This window comes from Bidens hawaiensis, unplaced genomic scaffold (assembly GCF_021521415.1).
Source record: "Bidens hawaiensis isolate Kalapana, Puna unplaced genomic scaffold, B.hawaiensis_p1.1 tig00007761_1, whole genome shotgun sequence".
NCBI classification, from domain to species: domain Eukaryota; kingdom Viridiplantae; phylum Streptophyta; class Magnoliopsida; order Asterales; family Asteraceae; genus Bidens; species Bidens hawaiensis.
In genome coordinates, this window is record NW_027491539.1 from 443,173 (window position 1) to 470,316 (window position 27,144).

Below are 27,144 nucleotides of genomic sequence, written 5' to 3' on the forward strand. Positions count from 1 at the left end.
AGCATGGCCTGCGTACAATCCACAGTAGGTGGGACGTGCATAGTCTACAGTTGGTGGAATAGTGCAGCCGACTTTGTTACTGTTGGCCGTAACCTACCCACCAACCAGTATGGCCTGTGCATAGTCCACTGTTGGTAGAACAGGAATACTATTCAGCCGGCTGTACCTTCTAGGAAACCTACCTTCGGCTATAAATACTCCAACACCTTGGAATGGTAAGACCATCTGCTATCCAGTTATCTAGCAATCTCTTAATATACACTTATATTCAGAGCAACCTAGTCTGATTCTCACGCCGGAGGGTGGTCACAAGGAGGAACCCCCCCCCCCTTCTCAGTGACGAGCTTACGGCGTTTGTTTTGCAGGTCTCCTGAAGAACAGCCTTCTCAGCTAGATCTCATCCGTGGGAAACATTACTTAACCCCCAGATTATCTATAATCTGTACCGGGTCACTTAGTGTTTCTTCATTGGCGCCATCCGTGCATAAAAGCTAGAACTATTTTAGTTTTTTCACAATTTCTGAAGAAATGGTTAACGTTACTCCGGTCCAAAGGCCTGTAACCGACTAAGAAAACCCCGGCAACAAAGTAACTATAAGGCGGGTGCGGGTACAGTGTTAAGGCAAAACCCTTCACATACCTAGCACCCGCAGGGAATTGACGCCAGGGGTACCTTGAAAGTAAAGTAACTGTAAGACGAGCGCGGGTACAGTGTTAAGGCAAAACCCTTCACATACCTAGCGCTCCGCAGGGAATTGAAACCAAGAAGGATCTTTTGGGCAATACTTGTGGAAACGGAAATAACATCCCCGCATAGCGGGAACGTCGAGAACTACATTGTTTGAGGCTCCAGGATGGAATTGGTGGTTTAAACATAATTGATCACTATGTTCAAAACTACTAAAACCTCAAGGAGAATCCACACAAGTGAGACTCAACGCTCCTGACTTGCGAGAAGGTTACATACCTACCCGCATCATACCCAAAGATCAAGCAAAAAAATCGGGAATTTTTGCAAGTGACATTAGGAAATCCGCGGGAAGAATCCCCACGGAGAACCTTAAAACTAAAAACCTTTTCAAAACCCCTTGCTTAAAGTCCAAAAGTTCACCTCACTTTATTGAACATTCATGAGAAGAACATTGGACTGGGGGGACTTGAAGAGGTAGGTCCCAGCAGAGCCCAGTTGGTCCCGCAAGACTAACCTTGAACAGGGACGTCTGCGCAAAGGCCATCTGCTCCCGCAGGACCCACCATGCTCAGAGAACCTTACGCGCAGTACGCAAGCTGTACACGCAGGGAAAGCCTCCCAATGGTAAAGTACCCCGCCTGTTCCCGCAGTTGCGGATACAAGCCATCAGGGAAGGCTACCCGCAGACAGCAGGGCTACACGCACAAGACACTAGATACTTCAGTAGTCACATGAAGGAATGAGCAAGGCGGGAACAATCCCGCCTAAATGAGCCAGTCTGTATGATTCTGAAAGATCTTTTGTACTATACCTACCAAGGTATGGATAGGACAGACGATCTGACCAGAACAGCCCATGAGCCAATCACAGGGTGACAGCTCACCGACAACAGTGCGAGGAGGAGCACCCTCTAGTACTGTTTGTCACTATTAGCCGCTGCCTACTCACCAACCCTTACTGTGGGGCATGCGCAGCCTACAGTTGGTGGAATAGTGTTACTGTTGGCCGTAACCTATTCACCAACCAGCATGGCCTGCGTACAATCCACAGTAGGTGGGACGTGCATAGTCTACAGTTGGTGGAATAGTGCAGCCGACTTTGTTACTGTTGGCCGTAACCTACCCACCAACCAGTATGGCCTGTGCATAGTCCACTGTTGGTAGAACAGGAATACTATTCAGCCGGCTGTACCTTCTAGGAAACCTACCTTCGGCTATAAATACTCCAACACCTTGGAATGGTAAGACCATCTGCTATCCAGTTATCTAGCAATCTCTTAATATACACTTATATTCAGAGCAACCTAGTCTGATTCTCACGCCGGAGGGTGGTCACAAGGAGGAACCCCCCCCCCCTTCTCAGTGACGAGCTTACGGTGTTTGTTTTGCAGGTCTCCTGAAGAACAGCCTTCTCAGCTAGATCTCATCCGTGGGAAACATTACTTAACCCCCAGATTATCTATAATCTGTACCGGGTCACTTAGTGTTTCTTCAATATTACAGACACACACACATATATATTCCCGCCTATAAGTTTGTTGATACTAAACTTTTCTAGTATTCTGTTTGTATAATGAAGCAGGGGGAGGAATGTAACGAGAGCGTTGAAAGCGGTGTCAAGGGCAACACAAGAAAGAGGAAGAGGAATAAGATCAGGAATTGAAGAGGTCTTGTAAGCATAAAAGGCCTCTCGTACGGATATGAATTTATTTAATTGTTTTTTTAAATTTTATCATCCAATACTATTTAATTGGATAGACATATGTTTTATTTTTATTAACAAATAACATTCACACCCTTGTTATGAATTTGCGTGTTTACTACTATTTAGCTTTTATCGATTGTGAAACATATTAACAGACAGGTAAATATTTTTTAGCTAAATTTAAGAGAATTGTGATAGATTTTAACTGATGTGAGGAAAAGTTATAGTTTGAATACTTTATATTGAGTATTGATTATTATAAACTGAAGGTCAACTTGCCATTTGCTTACAACCATGGATGCCTTTAGCAATTCGCAGACCGGCCATAACTTTAATTTCCAAGTATTCTGCAATATGTACAATTTTAATTTTTGCAATCTGCACAGTTTTTATTTTTTTTCTTTCATTTTACAAATTTAATTTATGCAATATGCAGGCTTTCAGTTTTCTTTTTTCTTTTATGTATAATTATTTCCGATGTATCTTAACAAAACATCAAAACCAGTTCTGTTGGTCTATGCATAATATGTTTTGTGGATTCTGTGACGTAGTTCTATGGCTTGTTGTGAGAGTTTAAATATTCGCTAAAGTCAAAAATGGATTATGCCACTTATACTGGCTAGACCATTACATGTACGGTTCAAGCACTATAATGACATACTATATCATTTGAAAACATCGCATACAACAAGTCCTGTCATGTGTAGTCCAAGGATCTCCTTAAGTTCCTTGGCAATCAAGCCAAAATACCATATATAACTATGATGTTTAATCCATATAACACATAGTTGTAGAATGTATATTTCAATCAATCTTGACCCGACTCGTTTTGGTCTAATGCACCATGAGAAAACTGATTAATTGCGGTCCATACCACAGTCTAACATTTAGTAGTCTAAGCAGTCAGTTTTGATGATGAAATTGTTTCACAAATAAATGAGATGTTATAACCCATTTAAATGCTATTCGGGTTTGGTGAGACCCATGACCTGTGAAAATTATTAATGAGTTATTTCACAAATATAAAAGATGTTATAACTCATTTAAGGGCTATTCGGGTGTTTGGTCACCCATGACCCATGGAAATTGTTATTTGATTATGAAAATGTTTCACAAATAAATGAGATGTTATAACTCATTTAATGACTATTCGGGTTTGGAGACACTCATGCCCGCAAATTCGGGTCAAAAGCATGAAAACCTCAAAATCACTAATCAAGTAATCTGATGGCTAGGTGGTGGGAGCAACCAAAGAGTAACTATATGATTTTTTGTTAGACATTTATACAGATAGATACATATACATGTTGTGTGAAATTTCTAATACTTTTTGAATTTGAACATACCCTTACAATGCACTTCTTTTCAATATGCGTTTCGAACACGACTTACAGTTATTATTGCAATAAATGTAAGTCGTGTTCGATTTAATAAGTTTTGAACTTTTTAAAATAGTGGGTGAAAAATACAAACCTTCAAACAGTTTGAATATAATACATCACATAACTAAATCCCAACTATATAGGAAAACATGCCTTCTTGTTTTTGAAAGATAGAGGGGGAGAGACATATTCGGATAGTCAAATGTTCAAATATTGTACAAGAAAAAACAACCATAACTAACAAACATCCATTATTTTTCAATTCATTCTCTATACCATATCCAAATTAAAATTTTCTTATTGAAGAAAAGAGGGAGGAGAGAATGGGTGTGTTTGCAAAAGTGTTCCTCACCATTTGGTTGATTGGTGGAACCGCTGGCTCGATATATTTGCTAGCCAAACGATTTGTAGACCTCGCCATGCGCGTCGTCAAGCTGCATAACGAAACATGTTTAGAGGACCCCGTGTTGTGGCCAACATGGCTAATGACCCTCATCTTGGTTTCATGCGTCCTCGGCCTCATGGAATCGTATGCAAGATCAAGTTTTTCCAATGGTTCTTCAGTTTCCTAATAAATATCGACGTTATTTACATCATTTGCATCATGGTTTGGCGTTTGATGGTGTTCGGGTGGCTCAGAAAACCCACACCCATGAGTTTTGAAGAAGTTTATAAAAACAACTCGCCTCTAGACGAGGAGTATAAGCCTATGTTGATAGACGAGATGGCTTCAGACCGCGTATGGCCTGAGGTCGACGAATGCTTGACCGAGATCAAGTTTTGTGAAGAAGCAAGTGGGAAGGATAAAATCTTTGCTAAAGAAGATTGGAAGATAGAAACTTACTATGAATATTACTGGGTATGTTAAAAGTTACAAATTTTGTTTTTGTCACAACTTTTATTATAATAACCATTATATTTTGTGACTAAACTAAAGAGTTTCAGGAGGGGTGTTGTGTGCCTCCTCCAAGATGTGAAAACAAGGTGCTTTCGCTTAAAGGTATAGGCGACAAGAATGACGACTGCTTGCGGTGGGCAAATGCAACAAGGAACAAGGTAAATAATCGTATCAAGTGTTTCAACTGTGAATCATGTAAGGCGGCCCGGTTGGCGACTTACCAAACGGACCAAGACAAGGTTCGTATGTATTCTCTGATTGCTGCGGTTTTCCTGTTTATCGCCAACCTCTTTGTTTCAATGGGTGGATTCGAGTAATATGACAAAAAAGCGACCCGGTTGTATTATTATTTGACCATGTAATGTGAATTAAAATTAATGTATTTGTAATGTTATTATTATTATTAGTTTTATTTCAATGATTTAAAGATTACAACATAAAAAGACAGTAACTTTTTAGCTAGGACATATGTGGAAGGTTAGCAAGAGAAGCTTGCATTTTATCCTGTGAGAAAGACAGGTCAACCATGGCACCCTGCAAGTACTTCTCATAAGCAGGAAGGTCAAAATGGCCATGTCCACACATTGCGGTTAGTATCACTTTTGATTCCCCGGTCTCTTTGCAGTGAAGGGCTTCCCGAATGGCTGCAGCTATCGCGTGTGTGGGTTCAGGTGCAGGTATCAATCCTTCTGACCTTGCAAATTGTATGGCCCCTGCACGCATTTAACTCACCGAATTAAAATCAAGTAGAGATGGCAATGGGACATGCATTGGTAATCCTAGTCCCATATCCGGGCCCAATATCGGGTATCCATTGAGATCTCCAAATACATTTGTTAAGTGTTGAGCTGGAAATTGGAGTGTAATAGTGTCATGTTATATGACTTAATATAGTTAGTCAATGAAAGTCAACTGTTGTTGAAGGTTAAAGAGGTTAATAATGTTTTGGGCTATTATTGACAAGTCTTCAATAGTCCAGGGGTCTTTTTGGTAATTCTTAAAGATTAATCAGTTAACCGTTAACAGATTAGGGCATATATAATTGGGGATTTCTTAATTAGAGTTAGTTCAATTCATTCTTCTTTTCATTTTTGTAATTCATTTCTTTTCAATTCATCTTGTAAACATTTTAATCAGTTCTTGATAATAGTCAATTGAGAGTTCTTATATTGTATCTGTTCATATTATTCCGCAAGATTGTAACAACATTTTTTCCCTTACCATTCTAATTTCCATATTATTTTCATGTTTATAACTAAAACATAATAAAATATGATATATTACAATCATATCATTATAACCATAAAATTGTTTGAAATATATAAAAATTGTAAATTTCATGATGATACAAATTACAAGCAATAAGTTCATACTTTATAGCATGCAAGATATATATTATATCATAAAATACATTTCCCAAAAGAAAAAATTTAATTTTGTAACAATAAAGCTACTAGAATTAAACATTACTAGACTGCAAAGAAAGAAATAAAAAAAAATCAGGAATATGGATAGGGTAAACGACTAATCGGATATATGTTCGCAGGTAATCGGACTGGTTATCACCTAATCCCATACCTAAAAGAAATTTAAAATTTAATTCCATACCCAAATGCCCGCACCATATGTTTGGGGTTTCGGTATTCCTATCAGGTTCGGGTTTTTTTGCCATCTATAAATTCAACATTTCGAGATCACATTTCAGAGTTTTTTTCCTGTAATTGTGATTGTGGGGTGTTGTTGAGACTAGCCTTTCTTGTAAAGTTGTAATCAAAGTCTGTATAGTAAGAGAATCCACAACAACAAACTCATACAAACCAACAAATCATCATCACATCAAATTCTAAACTTTTCTTAAAAACCCCCACTCTCTTTCATAACAACAAACCTTCACAAACCTATTAAAAAATATTAAATACGTGTGTATATATATATGTATACAGGTATTGGATCATTTCAGAAGTTTTTTTACAGTGAGAAGTGTGAGAAGTGAAGGTGTAACTCCATTAATCCCTAACTTTACTACATTTCTTATGTGTAGGTGTGTTGTGTAGGTGCGTATGTACGTGTGTAGGTACGTATGTTTGTATATGTGTATGTATGTTTGTATGTGTGTAGGTACGTAGGTTTCAATGTGGCTCGGTACATTTGTATGTGCATAGGTAGGTTTGAATGTGTATTAAGACATAAATACAACAAACCTACATACATGTAGGTAACATCATAAGCAAGGGAGTGAAAAATTAGGGATTAATGGAGTTACACATTCACTTCTCGCTGTAATATCACTTCTCGCAAGATCCATCCCCTGTATATATGTGTGTGTGTGTGTATGTATGTATGTATACGTACATATAGTATGTGGGTGTATAAAAGATGGGGGCCCACAATGCAAGTTTGTTGCAAGTTTGAAGAGACAAACCTGCCACAAACTTCAAAGCTCCACAATGGTTTATTTCAACTCTCCTCAAGTTTGTTTGATGCCACGTAGACTCAAACTTTAGGATTTTTAGCGCATTGTGGGTGCTCTAAAGAGAATAAGTTGTTAAAGGTCTTGGTTAATTAATTTGCCAAATGTGCCTCGAAGAACTAAATTTGTAGAATAAAGCCAATAACTATGCCTTAGTCCTCACAGGGTCAGTGGCAAATGACAAATCCATCCTAATTGTAGTCGAATCTTTCGAGCTCGTTTATTAAGGGTTCATTTTAAGTTGTTGTGTAAAGTCTCCGAAGTCTACGGACCACAAGTTGCGTTTTTAGGCATGTGCATTCAATTCCATCACATATCATGCATTATCACATTCATATCCCACTATTGGACACCAGAAAGAATTGAATTTACAAATATTTGACAATGGGCGTTGGCAACTTGGCATTTCTATGTTTCATAACTCTCCAATCTCCATTTCGGTCCGATTATAATTTATAATTTTATGTTAACAGACTGTCTTAAAATGTGAACAAAATAACACAACTAATGTAATCATAAAACTTGAAATGTGTACTTGACAACGATATTGTTAACACTCATAGCTATTTAAAAAAAAGATTAAATAATAAAAAAAATAATGGGTTTTTAAATATCACAGATTTATAACTTTTTTGTTGCAAAGATAATTATTTGAAGACAATTAGTCTCATTTATAGCTTAACAGTGATGGAAATAACTCTACTTGATGACAAATATAAATGCAAGTTGATAAATATTAAATCGTATTTGTGTTAAATGTAAAGTAAATATGGTTTGCATGTCTAAACGGACTAAAATAGACGACAATAAAAATGTTTGTGGCTGCTGGGATTCGAGCCCAGGTCTCCACGGCCACAACGTGGAATTCTTACCACTAAACTACAGCCACAAGATACTTTCATTGTCTCAATTTAAACATAAAAGAGAGATGTGTGATTGAATTGTTAATGATTTGAAGCAGTAACCATGTGTGTTAAAATATTTATATATTTTTATTCACAAACAACGATGCTAATTGTTTAACGTAGATAAAACCATGTATGATAGTTGAACAATCAATTAATCACTAATCTTAACTTGTGTGTTGTCTTTAAAATTAATAGTTGTAATAATATCATGGGTATAATCATGTGACATTAAACTTGTTACATGGAGCAGTGAGGTCATTCTTATTACTTTGATATGGGTATAATTAGGCTCGACTCTCGAGATAGATGATTCAATTGGAGACAATGCTAAGGCTAAGGGTAATGGGGCTTGGTTGAGCCCCAAGTGAGCCAATCAAAACCCGACACGTAGGCGATGACATGACACTGGATCAGTGGATCAAGCCCCTCAACCAAACCCCGGAGGGTGTAGTGGTCCAGGTGATCCGGGGCTTGATCCATTTATTTATTTATTTTAAATATTAATTTTAGTATTAATATTCTTCTTCTTCATCTTCACTGAAACATACACACACATCACACCACCACCACCACCTATCACCGGACCACCACCACTAATCATCGGACCACCGGACCACCACCACCGATCACCACACCACCACCACAGATCAAGCCGGACCATCGGACCACCACCACAGATCAAACCATCACCGATCACCGGACCACCACCATAGATCAAACCACACTCTCCTCTCTCTCTCTCTTTCAAAAACCCAACATACACACACTTCTCTCTCTCTCTCTCTCTCTCTCAAAACCCCAATCTCACTTTCTCTCTCTAAATCCTCACCCCTTTGCGCCCCGTGGTCCGGCTTGCCCCTCCCTTAGAAAACCCGCTCGCATGAGGGGTGGTAATGGTGTGCGCGAGCCACGTTTGTAGCCACCTGGATCACCCCCCTCCTCCGCGCCTCATTACCCACAGTCTAAGGGGGGAGGGGTGGTGCAAATCTCCTCACACACCACATCCAATTAAATTGTGCCACATCACCAACCTCAAATCCATCATATTTTGATGAAATTTGGTAGGGGTGGTGGTGTGGTGTGGTGTGGTGTGGTGTGATAGAAATTTTTTTTTTGTTTTTTTAATTTTTTTTTTCAACTTAAAATATAAAAACAATATTTTACTAGAACTTAAAAAATAAAAACAATAGTTTACTAAAACATAATTCAACTTAAAAATTAGAATTAAAAAATAAAAGTTACAATAAACGTCTACTCCTCGTCTGAGTATGCACCATCTACCCTTTAAAACACCGAAATGTAACATCCCGAAAATTCTAGGATAATACTTAATATATATTATTTGTGTCGGGTGAACTAAATGAGTTAGCGGAGCGGTAATAATAATATAATAATAATGATAAAGGGGTAATGGGCTTGGTTTAATGAAAGCAAAGATGGACCAAAAAGAAAATATGGGCCTTAGGTCTATGGGTTTAAGGGAGTATAAATACCCCTTAAACCCTAATCCTTTTCCATTTTCCATCCATCTTATCCATTTCATTCTCTACACTCAAACACACATACTTCCTACACCCTATGCGGCCGCGATCTAAGGTGCAATCCGAGACCAAACCGAGCCTATAACTTGATAGATCTTGAGCGTGCAAGCAAGATACAGGATTTTAGTTCATCACCAAGCTAACCGTAACCTTAAAAACACGTAAAGGTATGTCCGTTATCTTTAAAGTTTATGTTTTTATAAACGGTTAGTCTTGAAACTTAAAGATAAAGTAAATCGGATCTAAACGAAATATAAAGTAGCAAACTTGACGTTGGAAACGAACTTAACGAACCTATGGCTATGTACGGCGACTTGTATTGAACGTTTTTAAGCGTAAAGGTCCAAGCTTTATGGTATATACGGGTTAAAAATGAACGAAAATAGGTAGGAAACGTTAGTGGATGATATCGAACCTTAACAAGAGTATTAAAATCACAAGATGCTTGTTAAGGTTGATAAAAATCAACCCGTCGCAGCTACTGGATAACTTCGCTATGGAAGTTCGCGTTATTAAAAGTTCGCTTGTGGACAAGTTCGCTTGAAGACAAGTTCGCTTGTAGACAAGTTCGCCCGTGCATAAGTTCGCCTGATCCTAAGCCGCTAATGTTAAGTTCGCTATATATAAGTTTTCTACTGATAAGTTCGCCAGAATCCAAGTTCGCTGAATGTTAAGTTCGCTTAACTTAGTTAAGTTCGCCTAACATGTATGTTCGCTTACGTTTAAGGTAACGGATGAGATATCGAATCAGACTTAATACGCTATGAAGAATGAGTTATCGAATTAGAAAATAAATTAAAATCCTAATGGAAAATGATAGTGATCAATACGCATAATTGTTATACAGTTGGCCGTGCACAGCCAAAGAAATGAGTAACCATTAACGGAAGAAGTAGCCGAGTTCATGTGAGTTTCTAGCCCCATTTCCTTGTTATGTTTTCGGGGCTGTGTGCATACTCGATGTGAAGTGTGAATACACTTACCTTAAGTGGTAAGTGTATGCTATAGATGTTATACAAAGTAGTTATTATATAATGCTTGTCGGTGCGTGAACGATCTTCGGATATTGCACGTATCGTCAAAGATAGAGACTTTCAAGTGGTTAATAGTGTGTATGATTGCTATGATGTGACTTGCTTATTATGTAAATGATGAAATGATAGGAAGTGTGTTGTAGACAAGTAGATGATAGTGTGATAGAAGTGGTAAGGGGTCTATTAAGAATGTTAGTGGCATGACGATAGTACGTGGTAAGGTAAGCCTATACGTGCCTTCGTTATTTAAGTGGCATAACGTGAGTGCGTGGTAGGGTAAGCCTATACGCGTCTTCGTTATTTAAGTGGCATAACGTGAGTGCGTGGTAGGGTAAGCCTATACGTGTCCTCGTTATTAAGTGGCATAACGTGAGTGCGTGGTAGGGTAAGCCTATACGTGTCCTCGTTATTAAGTGGCATAACGTGAGTGCGTGGTAGGGTAAGCCTATACGCGTCCTCGTTATTAAGTGGCATAACGGGAGTGCGTAGGAGGGCAAGCCTCAATGTGCTTCCGTAAACAAGTGGCTAAGTGGTTAGGGGCAGTTAAGTGGTTAAGTGGTAAGGTGAACAGGTTAGACAGTGGATTATGTGTCTTCGGATACATATATGATGTATGAAGTGGTTGTATGATGAGTTGCTTGATTAACTAGAACTCACTCAGCGTAGCTGACTTTTAGTATGCACACAGGTGAATTGATTAAAGAGTTGACATGAGGTTGGCACATGACATGGATTGAACGGCTGGCATCTGAAGATATAAAGAAAAGAGGTTTAATTATAATGTTTTGGATTATTGTATCAAAGAAAAGATTTAATGTTTTGTAACGAATGGATGATGTTTTATATTCCGCGAAAAGTTTTAATGAACTCTGATTTGTAAGAACTGTGTTTATGGGTAAATCCGACGCTAAAGTAGGGTTACCGGGAACGGGGCCTTACACGAAATCTCTCTAAACGAAAGCGTTTCCTAAACGTCTCGTCATTGTATTTCGGCTCCTCCACAAAATAGTCGTTCATTAGCACTTCGTGGGCATGTATACGATCACGCTCCACCATGTTTTTCTTTGGACGGCTTGGGCCTTCAAGTTCGTTATATAACAAGGGGAACCATTCGAGAATGTCATCGTCCGAAGACGAAGAGCTATCGGTGTCTAAGGGAACCAAGTATTTCGGAAATTCCATATTTTTTTGTTGTGAATGAAAGGGAAATTGATAGTACTTTGAGTTGGATTTGGTTTATGTTTTGGTTTTGGTTTTATATTGGTTATTTTTTTAAATTAAACCCCCCTCCCAACGGCTCCCTCCCCAACGGTCATATTCTCTCGAAACACACCCCCTCACTGCGTGATGGCTATCACGCACACCACCCCTATCACGCGTGATGGGGGGGACTGGCGGCGGTGTGCAAATTGCCATCACGCGTGATGGTCGGCTCCTCACGCACCACTAGGGATGAGCAAAATCGGTACCGGTACCAATCGGTACCAAAGTTTTAAGTTTCGGGATCAGTACGGTACCGGTATTTCCCGATTTTTTACCCTCGGTACCGGTACTATCCCGGTACCGCCCCGGTACCGGTACCGTAGCGGTACCGAATCGAATATTTCGGTACCAAGAATTTTCAATTTTCGGGATCGGGAAAATCAGGATCGGTACCAGTCGGTACCGGTACCATCCCTACGCACCACTCCGCCCCCTCTAAGGAAGCCATGTAAATATTTTCTAGTGGGTTGTGATTTACTCCAAGTGAGTTCAAAATGTGCCTCGTACAAATAAATCCATCACCTCTCAACCTCACACGATTTTAAGTGAGTCTGATATGATATGACATGAGTAAACATATGGGGCGGCTTTCAACTTGTCAACCCAAAACCCATCAACCCCTCAACTCCACACGATTGATATTCATGTATATTAGAACTCGACAAAATATAACCATGATTAAACCATTAATTCTTAGGTTTGTTTGATTATTATTGTTATATTTTTTCTACAATAGTTTCATTGTTCTGTTTAACTAACCGAGTGCATAATGTTAACTTTATTATTGCATATAATATTGTGTTTTATTTACTTATTTATTTCTGATCGGCTTCTAAACTACAACAACTCAATCTATCAAATACCTAATTGACGTGATTGTGGATATCTAAATTTTATCCCTTTTGTGATAATAAGATTTAGTGTATATTATATTATTTAATATGTGTTTTACATTTTAAAAGTATCACGATACTCGAGTAAGCTTTCATGAGACATAATATCAATTGTTTAAACTGATTTGACTCTTTAGTTCTCAATCATCTACGAGCACCATCAAAGGAAAAAAGAAGGAAATAGACATTACTTCATATAGTTGGATCTTGGCCAATCAGAACTCACCAATATAAAGCTTATAATATCCCTTCAAAAAAAGATACAACATTACATCAACTTTTGAACTCCTTACCACAATTGTCCGAATTCCTTTCTAAAAAGATATATAATTGAGAATTTGAAAATGAGAGGACTCGAGAGAGGAGTGTATAATTTTACCAATTTCAATAATTGTAAATAAAATATAATTAATATTAATAATTTATAATAATACAACCAATAAACGAAAGCCAGCTGTGATTGACACTGACTTTTATCTATTTCCTAGGCCCACCTTGTACCGACTAACATTTACAACTTCACCCCAAACCTATACAAAAGTAACAAAAACAACGCCTCAACGGTAAACTCTTGCTTGTTGGGTGTATGCCAATTGCCCAACGCTCTTCCTCTCTCTCTCATCAATCAATCATTTGATCCATCGAATCTAATCTCATTTCATCAATTTGTGAAGTCTTGATTTGAGGTAATTAATACTTGTTGTTGTTCTTGAAGTCGATCATGAATTGTCATGTGTTTCTGAACTGGTTTTGTTTCTTTAGTCGCCATTGTGAGTTTGATTTCGATTAATCGTTGTTTGGTTGACAAATTCGTTATCTTGTTGTTGTTGTGGATGTAATTTTGGAATCTTGGGTTTGGTGGTTGATTGTTGAATTAGGGATTTGGGTTTTATTTGGGGCTTTTTAATCGATTGATTCGATTCGATTCGATTTGGTCAACAGTTAACGTTTTATTTAGAGAATTGGGTATTTTAGGTTTTGTTTGATTATTACTTTCTGAAATTAGGGTTTTTTTAATTGATTGATAGGGTTTTGTAATCAAGTCAAGAGAGATCTTACATTTAATTTGTTTGATTATTATATCTTGAATTTAGGGTTTTTTTTTAATATGCAAAACATTGTTGCAGATAACCAATTTTTATACTTTTGACTTTTGTTTGGTGTTATAACCTTTAAATTATTTATAATCTTAACAGGTTACTCGGTGGTGTCGTTGTTGAACAATCTACTCTACTCCTGTCATTGCCTTTTGGTGTCCGGTCTATAATCTTGTTTGTGATTGATGGTAAGTTCTCAATCCGAACATCTTTCTATGAATTGAATTGTTTTTTTGTCTATTATAATTAGGCTAAAACACACAATTTTTCATTTGGTAAAGTTTAACGTTTACTATGTAATTGTCGCAGGCTACAAACGAGAATCTTCCTCCAAATGTAATCAAACAACTTGCTAGGGAATTGAAAAATCTTGATGAAACACCACCCGAGGGAATTAAAGTAGGAGTAAATGATGATGATTTTTCGACAATATTTGCGGATATAGAAGGCCCTGGTACTAATTCGCTTTATATTTGCATATATTTGTTTGTGTGTGATAATAAGGGCGCATATATATTGAGACTTGATTGATTCATGTGCAGCCGGCACTCCATATGAAAATGGCGTTTTTCGCATGAAGCTGATTCTGTCGCGTGATTTTCCTCACTCGCCTCCTAAAGGTTTGTTGAAAATTTGTTAGATAAGAAATCCATTATTTTTGTTCTGTTGTTATTCATCTTGTTTCTGTGTCTGTTTACAGGCTATTTTTTGACCAAGATCTTCCACCCGAACATTGCTTCAAATGGTGAAATATGTGTCAACACATTGAAGAGGGATTGGAACCCTACTCTTGGCTTACGCCACGTTCTAATTGCAAGTTCCATTGGTTCAAGAATCATGTTTTGTGCTTTCTAATTGAAACTTGTTATGATTAAATTAGTCAACTTATGGTCAATTTGTTCCTGGTTGCAGGTAGTCAGATGCTTGCTTATTGAGCCATTTCCAGAATCTGCATTGAACGAGCAGGCCGGTAAAATGCTGCTTGAGAACTATGATGAGTATGCTAAGCATGCCAGGTAAGCTGCTGACTGGTCAATTTAGTTATATATCATTAATAAATCTTGATCCAATAATAAGTACTAATATCTTGATAATGTTCATAGGCTGTATACTGGAATTCATGCTCTAAAGCCAAAACCAAAGTTTAAATCTGAATCGACCACTGCAGCCGTAAACGTTGACCAGACAAACACTGCGGTTTGTATTGTTGACCCAAAAACCGCTGTCTCTGGAGCAGTGGTGCAGCCGACGCCTTTGGCACCTTCATTGAACAACATGAAAGGGGCAAGTGGACATGAACTACCAATCGCCGTCCTGAGCACGGTGGTTGAGATTGGAGTTAGTAGCGGATCTGCTGCTGCACCGCCTGTGGCGGCAGTACATAAGAAGGAAGGAGGGTTGGCGAAAGGTCAAGCCGATAAAAAGAAGATTGATGCTAGAAAGAAAAGCTTAAAAAGATTGTAATTTGTGGTTTTCTAGTCATGTATGCTATGTTACTTCAATCCATTTAATTTTTAATGCATAAATGTTCAAAATATCGTAACACTTTTACTTTGTTTTACATTATACACATCATAGTTCTGACCAGCATCATATAATTTATTTAACATCCTTAGATAACTAAAGTAAAAATCAGGCGGTTTGTTTATTTGTTGACACCGGCGGCATCCTTGGCTCCTTCTTTCGCCCAAACCCGCATAAAATGGTTAGACTAAGACTATCCACTATCACAACCCAAACCAACCCAACCATTTATTAAAAAACTAATTTCTCTTTCTTCCACCTATACAACCCAACCCAATCTAATATTTTACTCACTATCACAACCCAACCTAAACCAATATTTTATTAAATAAAAATGCTTCATTTTTTATAAACTTTATATCAAAATGTTTAGTATTTTTTTATAAATAAAACCATGTTACATTTTTTTAAAAAAGGTTAAAAGTTGTAATTTTCATGAAAAAACTAAGTTAGATATAAAAGTTTGGTTACAAACTTGGGTTGTTGGAACAACCAAGGTTGCAACACGGTTGTGAACAAAAAAGAATTTCCAATTTTTTAATTAAAATGTTTTTTTGTCATTTTGTGCCACCTTGCAACCGGTTGTGATAAATGGTCACCATAGTGGGTAGTCTAACTGACTCGTTTTCTAAATTTCAGTTTGACTCGTTAATTAACATGTTCCATATAAAATGCTTGAATTTGTCACTATCATTTAAAAAGCTTTAGGATGAATTTTGACTGATGAGTTATTATGTTAAGCAAATGAGAGGAACAAACCTGTTGCACATTTTCCTTTACTTGTTGGGCATTTTTATCAGCCTTTTCTAATATGTTACTGGTCTTTTCCTGAAAATATATTAGATAATAAATAAACGCATTTCTTTCGTAAGAATGATGGTATAATCCAGTGATCGTAACGAATACCTGAGTTTGACCAGCAATTTTACCAGCATCATATTGTGATTTATCCATAATGTTTTGGAAAAGAGTTTACAAATGTGATTGAAAATTAAGACTTTTTGATGGTCCTAAGGTTGTTATTGTTATATATATAGGTGTTTTGCTGGACATGTCCTAATTTGGTGGCGTAAATGGCTCTACACCATCACATTTTTTAGTAATCTGGATCACTACCTGTTTGTTACAAGTTGGAGGTCAGATTTTTATTGTTGTAAAGTGTTGGTTCTCTTATATAAATTTTAATATACCATACTAAATAAAAATTTAAATATACTGCTTCGATATGTTATTTTTATCTATATTTTGATATAATGCTTATTACAAAACCGACCCGTATTAATTTTTTTTATCTATATGAAATACATGAGGAAGAGATTAATAATATTGTTTTTATTATCCTCAAAGAAATCACATGCTCCTATTGATTAATACACATCATTGGACACAACATGATCTAGAAGCGAAAGTCCCAGCCTCATATTTTTAATTACATTTTAACTTGAACAATATATGGATCTTGCTTGTGTTTTGAATTGACTCTCTCCTTCTGCCAAACACAAGCTTTCATTCTCCTCTTCAGCTCTTTCCTGCATAAAATCAAAAACCATCAATTCACTCGTTAACGAATTTAGAAGAACCAACAACTTATGTTTAGAAATTAGAATAAAAGTTTTTACATCATGAGATGTCTATCAAGATGAGAAGATGATAGTAACCCTTTGTTCTCTTCGGCCCGCCTCAGAAGGTAAGGCATGATCTCTGAAACGGGCCCGAATGGCAAGTATTTGCTCACACCAAACCCTGCATTTCTCAATCCAAAACTCATTGTGTCTGCGATTCCATAAAGCGAGGCGAATTCAAGCTTATCACTATCGTTACCAATCCCCAAATCACGTGCTTTTCGGGCAGCCATTTTACCTATAAAAACTTATTCAAAAGTTAGTTTAAACCCATGTTGCGTTGAAGATCTTGAATGATTTATGAAATACCTCGTGTTCGAAAAATTATGTTATCAACGGTCGGTTTTCATAATCGGTAGTATGTACACTTCTGATTCACTATACATCTATCAAATTCGGTGCACTACAACTAGCTCATGATCCGTTGCAAGAACATAATAAAAACGCACCCTTTTCAGTCTTTTTTAAACAAATAACAAAAATGCAAAGCAACCCACATGATCAAAGCCATAAAGTTACAAACTTTACCTGATTCAAGATTATGGGTAGCAAGAATGAGCCCACCCGGGCCACTTGAAACCTCATCTAGCATGTATGAAGCGCACTCATTAAAACAATGGTGTGTGTCACTAATGCTATTGTGTATAGGAGACTCAACACCAATTGAATTAGCCAACTTTCTTTCGCTAGACATATACGCACCCCTTACGAGCTTAATCCCTATTGGCAATCCCATCTTATCAGCAGCTTTCTTGGTCTCAAACAACCTCGGGCCCGCATCCTTCAAGTAAGCTTGAATGGTGCCAGAAACTAGAGGCTTTGTCCCCTTGTTGTACTTGACAGCAGCCGAACACGTGAAGTAATCGATGCCCGGTTGGATAGAAGTATCCTCTGCATCAATGACTATAGGCACATTGGTTTCTAAGGCTTTATCACATATCGTGGTTAGTCTTTCGTGGGCTAGTTCAAGATCGCGCTCTTCGGTTATTGTTAAAGGGGATGGTTTTTGTAACGTGTGGTAAAACGGGTTGCAGTCTGCGAATATAGGAAGGGTTTTAAGCTTCCATGGAAGCTTAATTGAAGATGGATTCTTGTATTCCCATCTAAGAAGATCACTAACTCTCTTTAGTAAAGAGACAGGACAAATGGCTGTGATCTTCACCACCACAAAACTAACCTGTTGTGATCATAGAATCAAATGCAAGGTTTCAGAAAGTAATAAACAATACAGATTGATCTGATAATGTTCAAATAAGCATACAAAAACAAATCTAAAATTGTGTTGAATTTCCATTCAATAAGTAGTGTTTACAACGAAATAGAGGAAGACGAACAACAAGTTGCACTGGTAGCCTTAAAAAAAGCCTCATAAATCTAAAAGCGAATTTAAGAAAGGAAGTAAAAAAATTAACAGAGGTGACTCCCGTTGAGACCCTGGCTCAAAAACCTCGCGTTTTTTCCCCTCATTTTACAAAATAAAAATACAAATAGCATAAAGTATATATAAAATTATAAAAAACAAAAAATACTAATAAACTAGAAGTGGTGTTAATACAATAAGAAGAGAAATAAATAAGAGTACAAAAAATGATCATGAACAACCTAAAAAGTAAATAAAAAACTAAGACAAATGCAACAAACAAAGTCAATATAAAGGGTGTATGGGATTGCTTATTAAAGCTTCTTTTTAACTTATTAACTTTTCAAAATAGAGTGTTTGATAATTTGGAATGTTTTATAAGTTAATAAGTCGGGATACTATGACTTATTTAACTTTTGAGAAAAATCCCTTTGCTTGTAAGTAAGGAGTCCCAAACACCCAAAAAAAAGCAAGATGTGATAGATTCAGGGCTGTCTATAGGACAACGAAACACGTGTAGGGCTTTAGGCCCCCCTTCATATGACCTCCAATTTTCATAACAAAATAATAGTTATACTTTGTAATTTGGGGTTTGATTATTGCGTGTGTTTTGAGTAGCGTTTAAACTGATTTAGTTCCGAGAAAGTGTGACAAATTGCGTTACTTATGTATTTGCGAAAAATGATTACAGCTTCTTGATTTATTTGAAGTGAAAACAAGATAACTTTCTACAACAAGACTCCGATTTTAAACATTGTTTTAGGTCCACCAAAGTGGTTGAGCCGGCCCTGGACAGGCTATGAAATATAAAGAACTTACCGAGGACGTAGGAAGAACTCGGGTCGATTCAACAGTTTCCAAAACCTGTTGAGCATTCTTATCACACGAGTCATTATCCACTGCATGCTCCAACCCATAATCCAACATCCCCCTTAACCCAGCCTCCCACAACTTCTCCACCGTCCGTCCAACCTCACCGGTATCCTCAACCGCAACAAAATGTTCATAAACCGTACGTTTAACCACACTCAACACCAACTCTCTAACCAAACCCACCTCCATTAATCTAGAACTCATAACCCACGTCCCAAAATCCACCACTGGCTCCACCGAAGCCATACCAAGGTTCGCCGTGGACCGGATGAGTTTGTACGTGTTAACCGATGAGAACAGGCTTTTGGTGTCTTCAAATTCATATGCAAAATGGTTGGTTGTAGGTTGTGGGAAGATGGTGGTGTTAATTATTGTTGTTCGTTGAGAAAAATGGAAACGATGGGGAGTGAGAGACTGGATGAGGTGAGATGAGCGGCGGCTGGTTGTGGTCAGAGCCATCAACGGGGAGTTAGCCGGGTAATACGGTGGTGGTGACGGTGAAGATATTATTATTAATTTATTATGGTAAAAGGTAGTCAGGTGTATTTATAAGGAAAGTCGGGTACGGAAAAGTCTAACAAAGCTGTACTTGACTTGAAAGTTTCTACTTTCTACCCTAAAATATTTAGTAACATGTGCATAGAAATTAATTAAGTCTTTTTAATTTTTGAACTCAAGACTTAATAAAATATAATAACCAGCTAGAACTCGAACGTTATTTTGGTGTGATAGATAATCGGTAAAACGCTAAATGTAAGGGAATATATCTAAAATGGTCATTTTGACCAAGTAAATTCCTTGGCTAGTCTCATTTGTATAACTAAAATAGTTGGATTTTCTGATTAAAGTCTGATAGGTTATCCAACCATTCACAATCAGACACGTGTCTAGATAAAAAGTTAGGCCCGGCCATTTTTCGAAAATAAAATTCGATAGATTTCGTTAAAACTGATGAGTTATTAAACAGTCGGTTCGAGTGTTTAAAGTTATGTTTTCGTCGAATCCGACTGTTTAAATTCGTCCGGGTGGCCAATCTAAACAGTCGGTTTTTTATATAATCGGTCGGATGATCAATCTTGTTAAGAGGTGGAAGGATTTTCTTGGGTTACAAATTGAAAGAATGGCAGATGAATTCAAACCGGTGACCGACGGTTTTTGAAGTGATCATTTTATGGATTTAAAAAGCATGCAAAAGGCTAGCCATAAAATCTCTTTGTTTAAGTCATTTTATGGATTTTTCCTAAATTTAATATAACAATAACACTATTTCATTACACTAAAACTCTAAGTATGTTATATTCTTATCATGATTATTTATTTTGTATATATATAATTCGATATAATTAATATAAAATAAGTTAAGTTTTAATTTATTTAATCATGCAAAAAGTATATTAATAATTAATAAGTTAACTTTACATGTATTTTAAACCAAATAATCTTTTTTAGCATTTACTCTTTCTTTTTAAGAACATAAATATGGCCTAAAATGCTAAACCACAACTTGTATTTTTAACCATAAAATAGTTAGGTCTTCATAGATGTTATTTATGTTAGGTAACATGATACAGTCTTGGAAAAAAAAATATGGGGATTATGCATTATAGATGCTCTATTCAAAATCGTGTTAATTACATTCTTTTCATAGTAAAAACAATACCCAATTCATGCATAATTGCTTTAAATTAATTTTATGGATTCTAATTAAAGAAAATAACAACAGAAAAAGGTAGTGCATCCGTGCGTCCAGCTCTAGTTTTAGGTGAGACACTGACGTATCAAAAGTTTCCAAATTTTTATGAACCGTTAGTTTAAATGAATTAAATATATGTTTTTTTTAAATGTTTGAAACTACCAGAATACCCAAATGAGTCTCTCTTAGTCGGAATATCAATTATTCATATTGATTTTGACACTCAGAACCCGAGTTACCAAGAACACCTTAAGGCTTCAGGTTACTCATCACTGCAGGAAAACCCCTTAGGTCATGTTTCAAACCTAAGACCTTAAGTATCTAAGCTTTAACCATCACCCAAAGTCTAAATGAATTAAATATGATAGATCCAAACGAAAACTTACAAATGCGAAAAAAAGTAAATATTTTTTATATTATGCAAATAACATGAAAATATTTATATAGATCACAATTGTTTTTATCAATTATATATATGTAATCTTACCGTTTTTTTAGTAAATAGATACATTTTGGTAGACGTAAGAAACTTTCTCACATGGCTTGAAAATTTTTTTACTTGACTATTGCCATATACCCATAGAGCCGATCGAAATTTTTACATATAATAATACGTATCAAAAAGAAATTTTTAAAAGATAGCTAACATCCTGTCTAAAGAATTTATCATTTCTCTTTAGTGGGACAAGAGGAGGGAAGTGGGACCTGAACCATGTTGGGATGATGTGTGTATGAGTTGGAGGATCATAAATACCATCGTACAAACTGGACCTACATACTTAATAAGTAGATTATTGTTTGTAATCACGAAACCATCTAATCACTTAGAAATCACCAAAGTAGGAAAGTTTTTTTTTACCATCTTATATCCTTTTCCACTTGTGAATTGTGATCATAGTCATCAACTCATCACACACGCTTAGCTGTTGAAATGCAATAGATACACAAATAATAGATCCGTATTGTTCATTTTATTCACGTATATGATTGTATTTTGTAAGTACATGTTTTTAAGTGTGACATTGTTTAATATAAAATTAATCGATGTCATAAATACACCCGATAAAATAAAGAAAGAACAAGGACCTAAGAAAATATATAAGGTTCAAAGAAATAAAGCACGCTTTATGGTGTTACAAAACATGTAAAGATACAACTACAAGCCTAAACGAGCTAGTTACCAAACCTATATTGTTTATAAGATGATCTTGTGGTTTTCTTGGATGGAACAAAAGCCACCATCGTAACAAGATAGCAAAACGAAACTACGTGTGTATGTGGTATATACAAGAGCATGGTACTTTCGACTTCATCACAAGTCACAACAACCATTTATATTTCTTAACACATACAACCCTTCAACCTTTTGATTTAAGACTTTACAAAATATTACTTTTTAGTATTAAATGATGTTGGCCATGTCTAGACTAGCCAACACGAAGAGACTCATTTTATAGAATGTGGGGTCAGTTGGCCCGCGAGTTTTAAACTTATTTAGAAAATAGCAAATCTTTATATGCTATTTTTGAAAAAAAAAATTAATCTTATTTTTAATTTAGTATTTCAATTATTTTTTCTAAATGACTGGTTAATCTTATTTTTAATCTTATCAACCGAACCATAACTGATGAAACCAAACCGAACAGTTAACTGGTAGCTTGGTTAAGTCATAACTGCCTAACCGAAAATTGTGGCTTGGTTTGGTTTCGATATTAGTGTGTGGCATAACCATTAAGTGATAACCAAATCGTGATGGCTAACATGTAAGTAATCAACAACTATGAGAAGTAAAACAAGCCCATACAAATAACTAACAAATAGATCTCCTTTTAATAGTCTAAAATTACAGCTTCATCGTCTAAACCTCTGCTAGCACAAGCAACAAGCAAGTGTACTCAATAGCCCTTCTTGCCACTAATAATACATGATTCAATAAGAACTAGAGGTGGCAAATGGGTTGGATTGGGTCGAACAAGTCATGGATTGAAATGAGTCACGGGTTAAAACGGTTTTGGTCAGAACGGGTCAATTAAAAAAGGGGGTTGTTTTGGTGAGTGCCCACACTTTTGAGAACACTCTTGTAAGTCCCGGGGGAATTTGCTCTTGTTCATTCTATTAAGTTATATTAGGTGAGTGGCCACACTTTTGTGAAGCAGTGCGTAACTGCGTATAGGTGAATGATCAACTGAACCATAACCGAACCAAAATTGATTAACCAAAAACCAATTGGTCCATGTAGTATGTGCGGATTATGAAGTTGATACACGTTTATTGAAAATTACATGTTTAAAACTTGATTACACTAGCTGTAGTGTTATTGCAAGAAACAATATGTGTAGCTAATCATCTACACTCAATTATCGTGTTTAGTTTAGACATATACACTTATAATAATATCCAGGGCCGGCCCAACGATTTTGATGGCCTAAAGCAGTGGAAAAGTTTGGGGCCCTTACAAAGAGTTAGAGAAATGATTTTAAAATTTATAACTTTTAGAAAAAATTACCTAGCAATTGTCATGTTTCGTATATAAAAATACAACATTTTCAATTTTGTTTTAAAAACAAGTTTGATGATTTATGTATAATACAAATCAAAAGAGCATATATATACACACACTTCATTTTATTTTAGGTTTATCGAGCAATGTGTTTTGTATATGAATTATAAAGTTTAGAAAAGGAATAGGATTTATATACAATACAAGTTCATGGTATATATATACAGGGAAAAAACATTTTTGAAACAATTGAAAAAAAATAGAACTAAAAGGATTAAAAAGTGAACATGAAATAACTAATTTAAAAATGGTTAAACATAGCCGAAATCGAACATGTGTGAATTAATTTTAGATATGTTCAGTGGCGGACCCAGGAATTTTTTTTAGGTGGTTCCCTCTTAATTTATAAGGTGGTTCCTACGCGTCTTCTATATATCCGTACACTATTATTTCGAAACTCGGGTGGTTCCGGGGAACCACCCGTTTGTATGCTGGATCCGCCCCTGGATATGTTGGAAAGATTGGATGGTTATGGCTATAAGCCTATAACCAACATGACAATGTAGAAGATTTGTTAGATCACCAACTATTTTTAATATATATGTGATTACGTGTATATTAAATATCAAAAATTAATTAACGGAGGCCCTTATTTTTCGGGGCCTCAAGCCCCAGCTTTACCTATTAATACAGTAAGGCCGCCCCTGATAATATCATTATAACGAGTTTGTATAGCCTTAAAATAAACAGAAGCGAAAACAAGATGTTATTTAATGAAAGTAACCTCATCGTCCAAAGTTTGAATTGCATCCATCTTCCAGATTATGAGACAAATCAATCCAATGCAAATGCCAATAACTACTTCCCTATTTTTACCATCTCCTCAACGCCAACAAATCTATATTTTTATAAATAACTAATAAATCACAATGAAACAATTAATGGAACCCAAATCCCATGGCTCCGCCCCCATACTCCACCGGCGCTTGTGCCATCGGTCCAAATGGATACGGAGATTTAGTGTCATTAGCATCTTTGTCTTCGTCGTCATAGGCCTTCTTCGTGGCCCGCTCCACAGCTTGAAGAACATCATCACTCGTCACAAAATCACCATCTAAAACAATATTACTATGAGTGATCCAATACTCGAAAGATATTAATATTTGTTTTTAGAAAATACAAACAAACCTCTGCGAGCAGCAAGTAGTACTGATTCATGAGCTATGTTTCCAAGATCAGCCCCGACTAGTCCCAGGGTGCGTGAAGCAACTAGGTGGGAAATGGCTTCTTTGTCTTCCTCCATCGGGACGTTTCTTAAATACAAAGAGAATATCCTCCGCCTCCCCTCTTCATCCGGTTCACCCACAAGTACTTTCCTGGAAAACCGACCCGGTCTCATCAAAGCTGAATCTAGTGTCTCGGGTCGGTTTGTAGCAGCTATAACCACTACACTTGCATCCTTCTCAAACCCATCCATCTCGGTTAAAAGCTATAAAAATAACCAAATATCTTTAGACCTCAAAACAAAATGTTTAACTAATACGAATGGCGTTTAAACTGCGTTTACCTTGTTTAACGTTTGATCACGTTCACAGTTGAGGGTTCTTCCTCGTTGCCCACCAACAGCGTCGATCTCATCTATGAAAATAATGGAAGGGGAATGTTTTCTCGCCTCACGGAAAATGTCTCTAACGCGAGCAGCTCCCGTGCCAACAAATATCTCTACCAATTCACTAGCAGAAATTGAAAAAAACGACACTCCGGCTTCTCCAGCCACAGCATGGGCCAACAATGTTTTACCAGTTCCTGGAGGACCCGCAAGCAAAACCCCTCTTGGTAACTTCGCACCGAGTTTCATGTATTTGCTATCTTCATTTATGCATAGCACAATCTATACATTCAAATGCATGATCAAACTTCATTAGCAAAAGTCACTAACAACAATTTTAACATTGAAATAAGAACAAATTACCTCGAGAAGCTCGGCTTTTGCAGAATCTACACCCTCTACATCATCAAACGTTACAGATTGTTTCTTACTCGGTTTTCTTTTTGTCATTCTTCCAAGATTAAGTTGATGGTAAAGCTGAAACCCTTGAACTCCCAACATAAACCAATAGGGGGCTAGTTGCAGCATGGCAAACGCGAAAGTTTTCATCGAATCAGATAAAAGTTCAGGGTCTGAACCGTAAGTGATCCCCTGATCCTTAAGCATCTTAATAAGCTGATACTTATCATCTCCCACATTTCTTGTATAATACTTCCATCTGGGCTCCAATGCTTTCAGTAATGCTATTTGTCCCAGTTTAGTTTGTGGGACTTCAACATCTTGTTCAGCAGACGGTTTAGTATTATAATAAATCACACGCGAGTTCTCCACAAACTGAACATTTATCACACTCCCTTCACGAATGCTGCCAACTAGATCCGAATATGGGACAACCGTGTGGCGCATCTTCACTTGCTTCGGAAGAGCAAAAGAGATAAACGCTACAACTACGCAAAAAGAAGCTCCAACTATGACAGTATATATCTTTGTCCTTAGCTATCCAGATTTCTTTTTGCTTGTACTCTTCGTTTTTGCAGACCGCGCGTCTGTAACATAATTCAGATACACAAAAAGACACCAAATTAAGAAGCGAAAACATATTTAATATAACATAAGTAAGAAAGATGCATACCATCTTCACTCTCAGCAACATTGCCTTCTTTCGCCCATTGACATTGAAACTTTAAACAAAATAATTTCCAGTGGTTAGTGTACATATTAAAAAAATAATAATAATAATCACAATTCACATAAAAATATAAACTTTGATTCCAATAATCCTAATATCAACTTCCCAGCTTCAAACTAACACAAATTAACCTAATTTTTACTTTTTTAACACAATTTAACACAAATTCAATAAAAAAACTAACCTTTTCATCAGTTTTATTATCCAAGAATGGTGATGAACTTATCCCTGATAAATCAGTCCAACTCAATTTGCCACCCAAACCCTGAATAACAAAACCCACAAAAATTATAATCTAATTAAAATCATAAGGGTCAACAATTAATAAATTAATACTGCTAACGGTGACCTTAATTAATGAAGAAACTGGCTGTGCAGCATGCATCGAATTGAGCCGACGGTGAGACAGAGGAGTTAGCGTTAAGGGTGAGGGTGACGGAGTATTAAAGCAATAGTTTTTGGATCGAGGATCGGTTTGTATTGTGGGTATTGGTGTGGTGATCATAGGTGAGGACGTCAAGAAACGTTTAGCCATGGCCATTAGGGTTTTGGTGTGTAACGTGCGGTGCAAGGTACGATACAAATAAACGAGAATTGAAGGCTGAATGAATGATTCCGCCGTCGAACTTAAGGTTAACGAAGGCTCGATTTTTGTTTCTCCTTTATATTCGGAACCTATGTGAACAGGAAAATTGTTTTGATATCGAGAATTATTTATATAAATTAAATATTGATAAATAAGACTTTTCAAAAAATAATTTATATTATGTAATACACTAGTTATTTAGTTATGTTTTACCTCTTTTGTACTTTATCGGTTTAACACTGCATAACCAAGCTCGACATGAGTTTAGGGTTGTTTAAGATTTTCTTAAAATATAAAAAAAATAATTGATAGGTATAAAATTTAATTAATAAATAACAAACGAGTTGAGCCCGAGCTTTAAAAAACA

The 27,144-nt window shown here is 36.5% G+C and overlaps 3 protein-coding genes and 1 non-coding gene across 4 annotated transcripts; 1 reads left to right on the plus strand and 3 right to left on the minus strand.

The window, feature by feature from the left end:
• Window positions 1-7,962: 7,962 nt before the first annotated feature.
• TRNAH-GUG (transfer RNA histidin (anticodon GUG)) lies at window positions 7,963-8,034 on the minus strand. Its single transcript has one exon. It is a non-coding gene; the product is annotated as a tRNA-His (tRNA).
• A 5,916-nt stretch (window positions 8,035-13,950) lies between these two features.
• LOC143636007 (ubiquitin-conjugating enzyme E2 22-like) lies at window positions 13,951-15,417 on the plus strand. The gene is made up of 6 exons (XM_077103702.1): window positions 13,951-14,069; window positions 14,191-14,335; window positions 14,424-14,501; window positions 14,582-14,698; window positions 14,798-14,897; window positions 14,985-15,417. Exons 1-6 carry the CDS (start codon window positions 14,067-14,069, stop codon window positions 15,343-15,345), a joined length of 804 nt encoding a protein of 267 aa, XP_076959817.1. The 5' UTR covers window positions 13,951-14,066; the 3' UTR covers window positions 15,346-15,417.
• Window positions 15,418-16,815: 1,398 nt separating this feature from the next.
• Window positions 16,816-19,731, minus strand: LOC143636008 (proline dehydrogenase 2, mitochondrial-like). Its single transcript, XM_077103703.1, has 4 exons — window positions 19,207-19,731; window positions 17,556-18,204; window positions 17,025-17,265; window positions 16,816-16,934 (listed from the first exon to the last, which is right to left on the minus strand). The coding sequence occupies exons 1-4, from the start codon at window positions 19,717-19,719 to the stop codon at window positions 16,835-16,837; spliced, it is 1,503 nt and encodes a 500-aa protein (XP_076959818.1). The 5' UTR covers window positions 19,720-19,731; the 3' UTR covers window positions 16,816-16,834.
• A 4,473-nt stretch (window positions 19,732-24,204) lies between these two features.
• LOC143636009 (putative inactive ATP-dependent zinc metalloprotease FTSHI 3, chloroplastic) lies at window positions 24,205-26,799 on the minus strand. The gene is made up of 7 exons (XM_077103704.1): window positions 26,541-26,799; window positions 26,376-26,456; window positions 26,135-26,183; window positions 25,426-26,048; window positions 25,021-25,344; window positions 24,642-24,942; window positions 24,205-24,567 (listed from the first exon to the last, which is right to left on the minus strand). Exons 4-7 carry the CDS (start codon window positions 25,906-25,908, stop codon window positions 24,392-24,394), a joined length of 1,284 nt encoding a protein of 427 aa, XP_076959819.1. The 5' UTR covers window positions 25,909-26,048; window positions 26,135-26,183; window positions 26,376-26,456; window positions 26,541-26,799; the 3' UTR covers window positions 24,205-24,391.
• Between the last annotated feature and the right edge of the window lie 345 nt (window positions 26,800-27,144).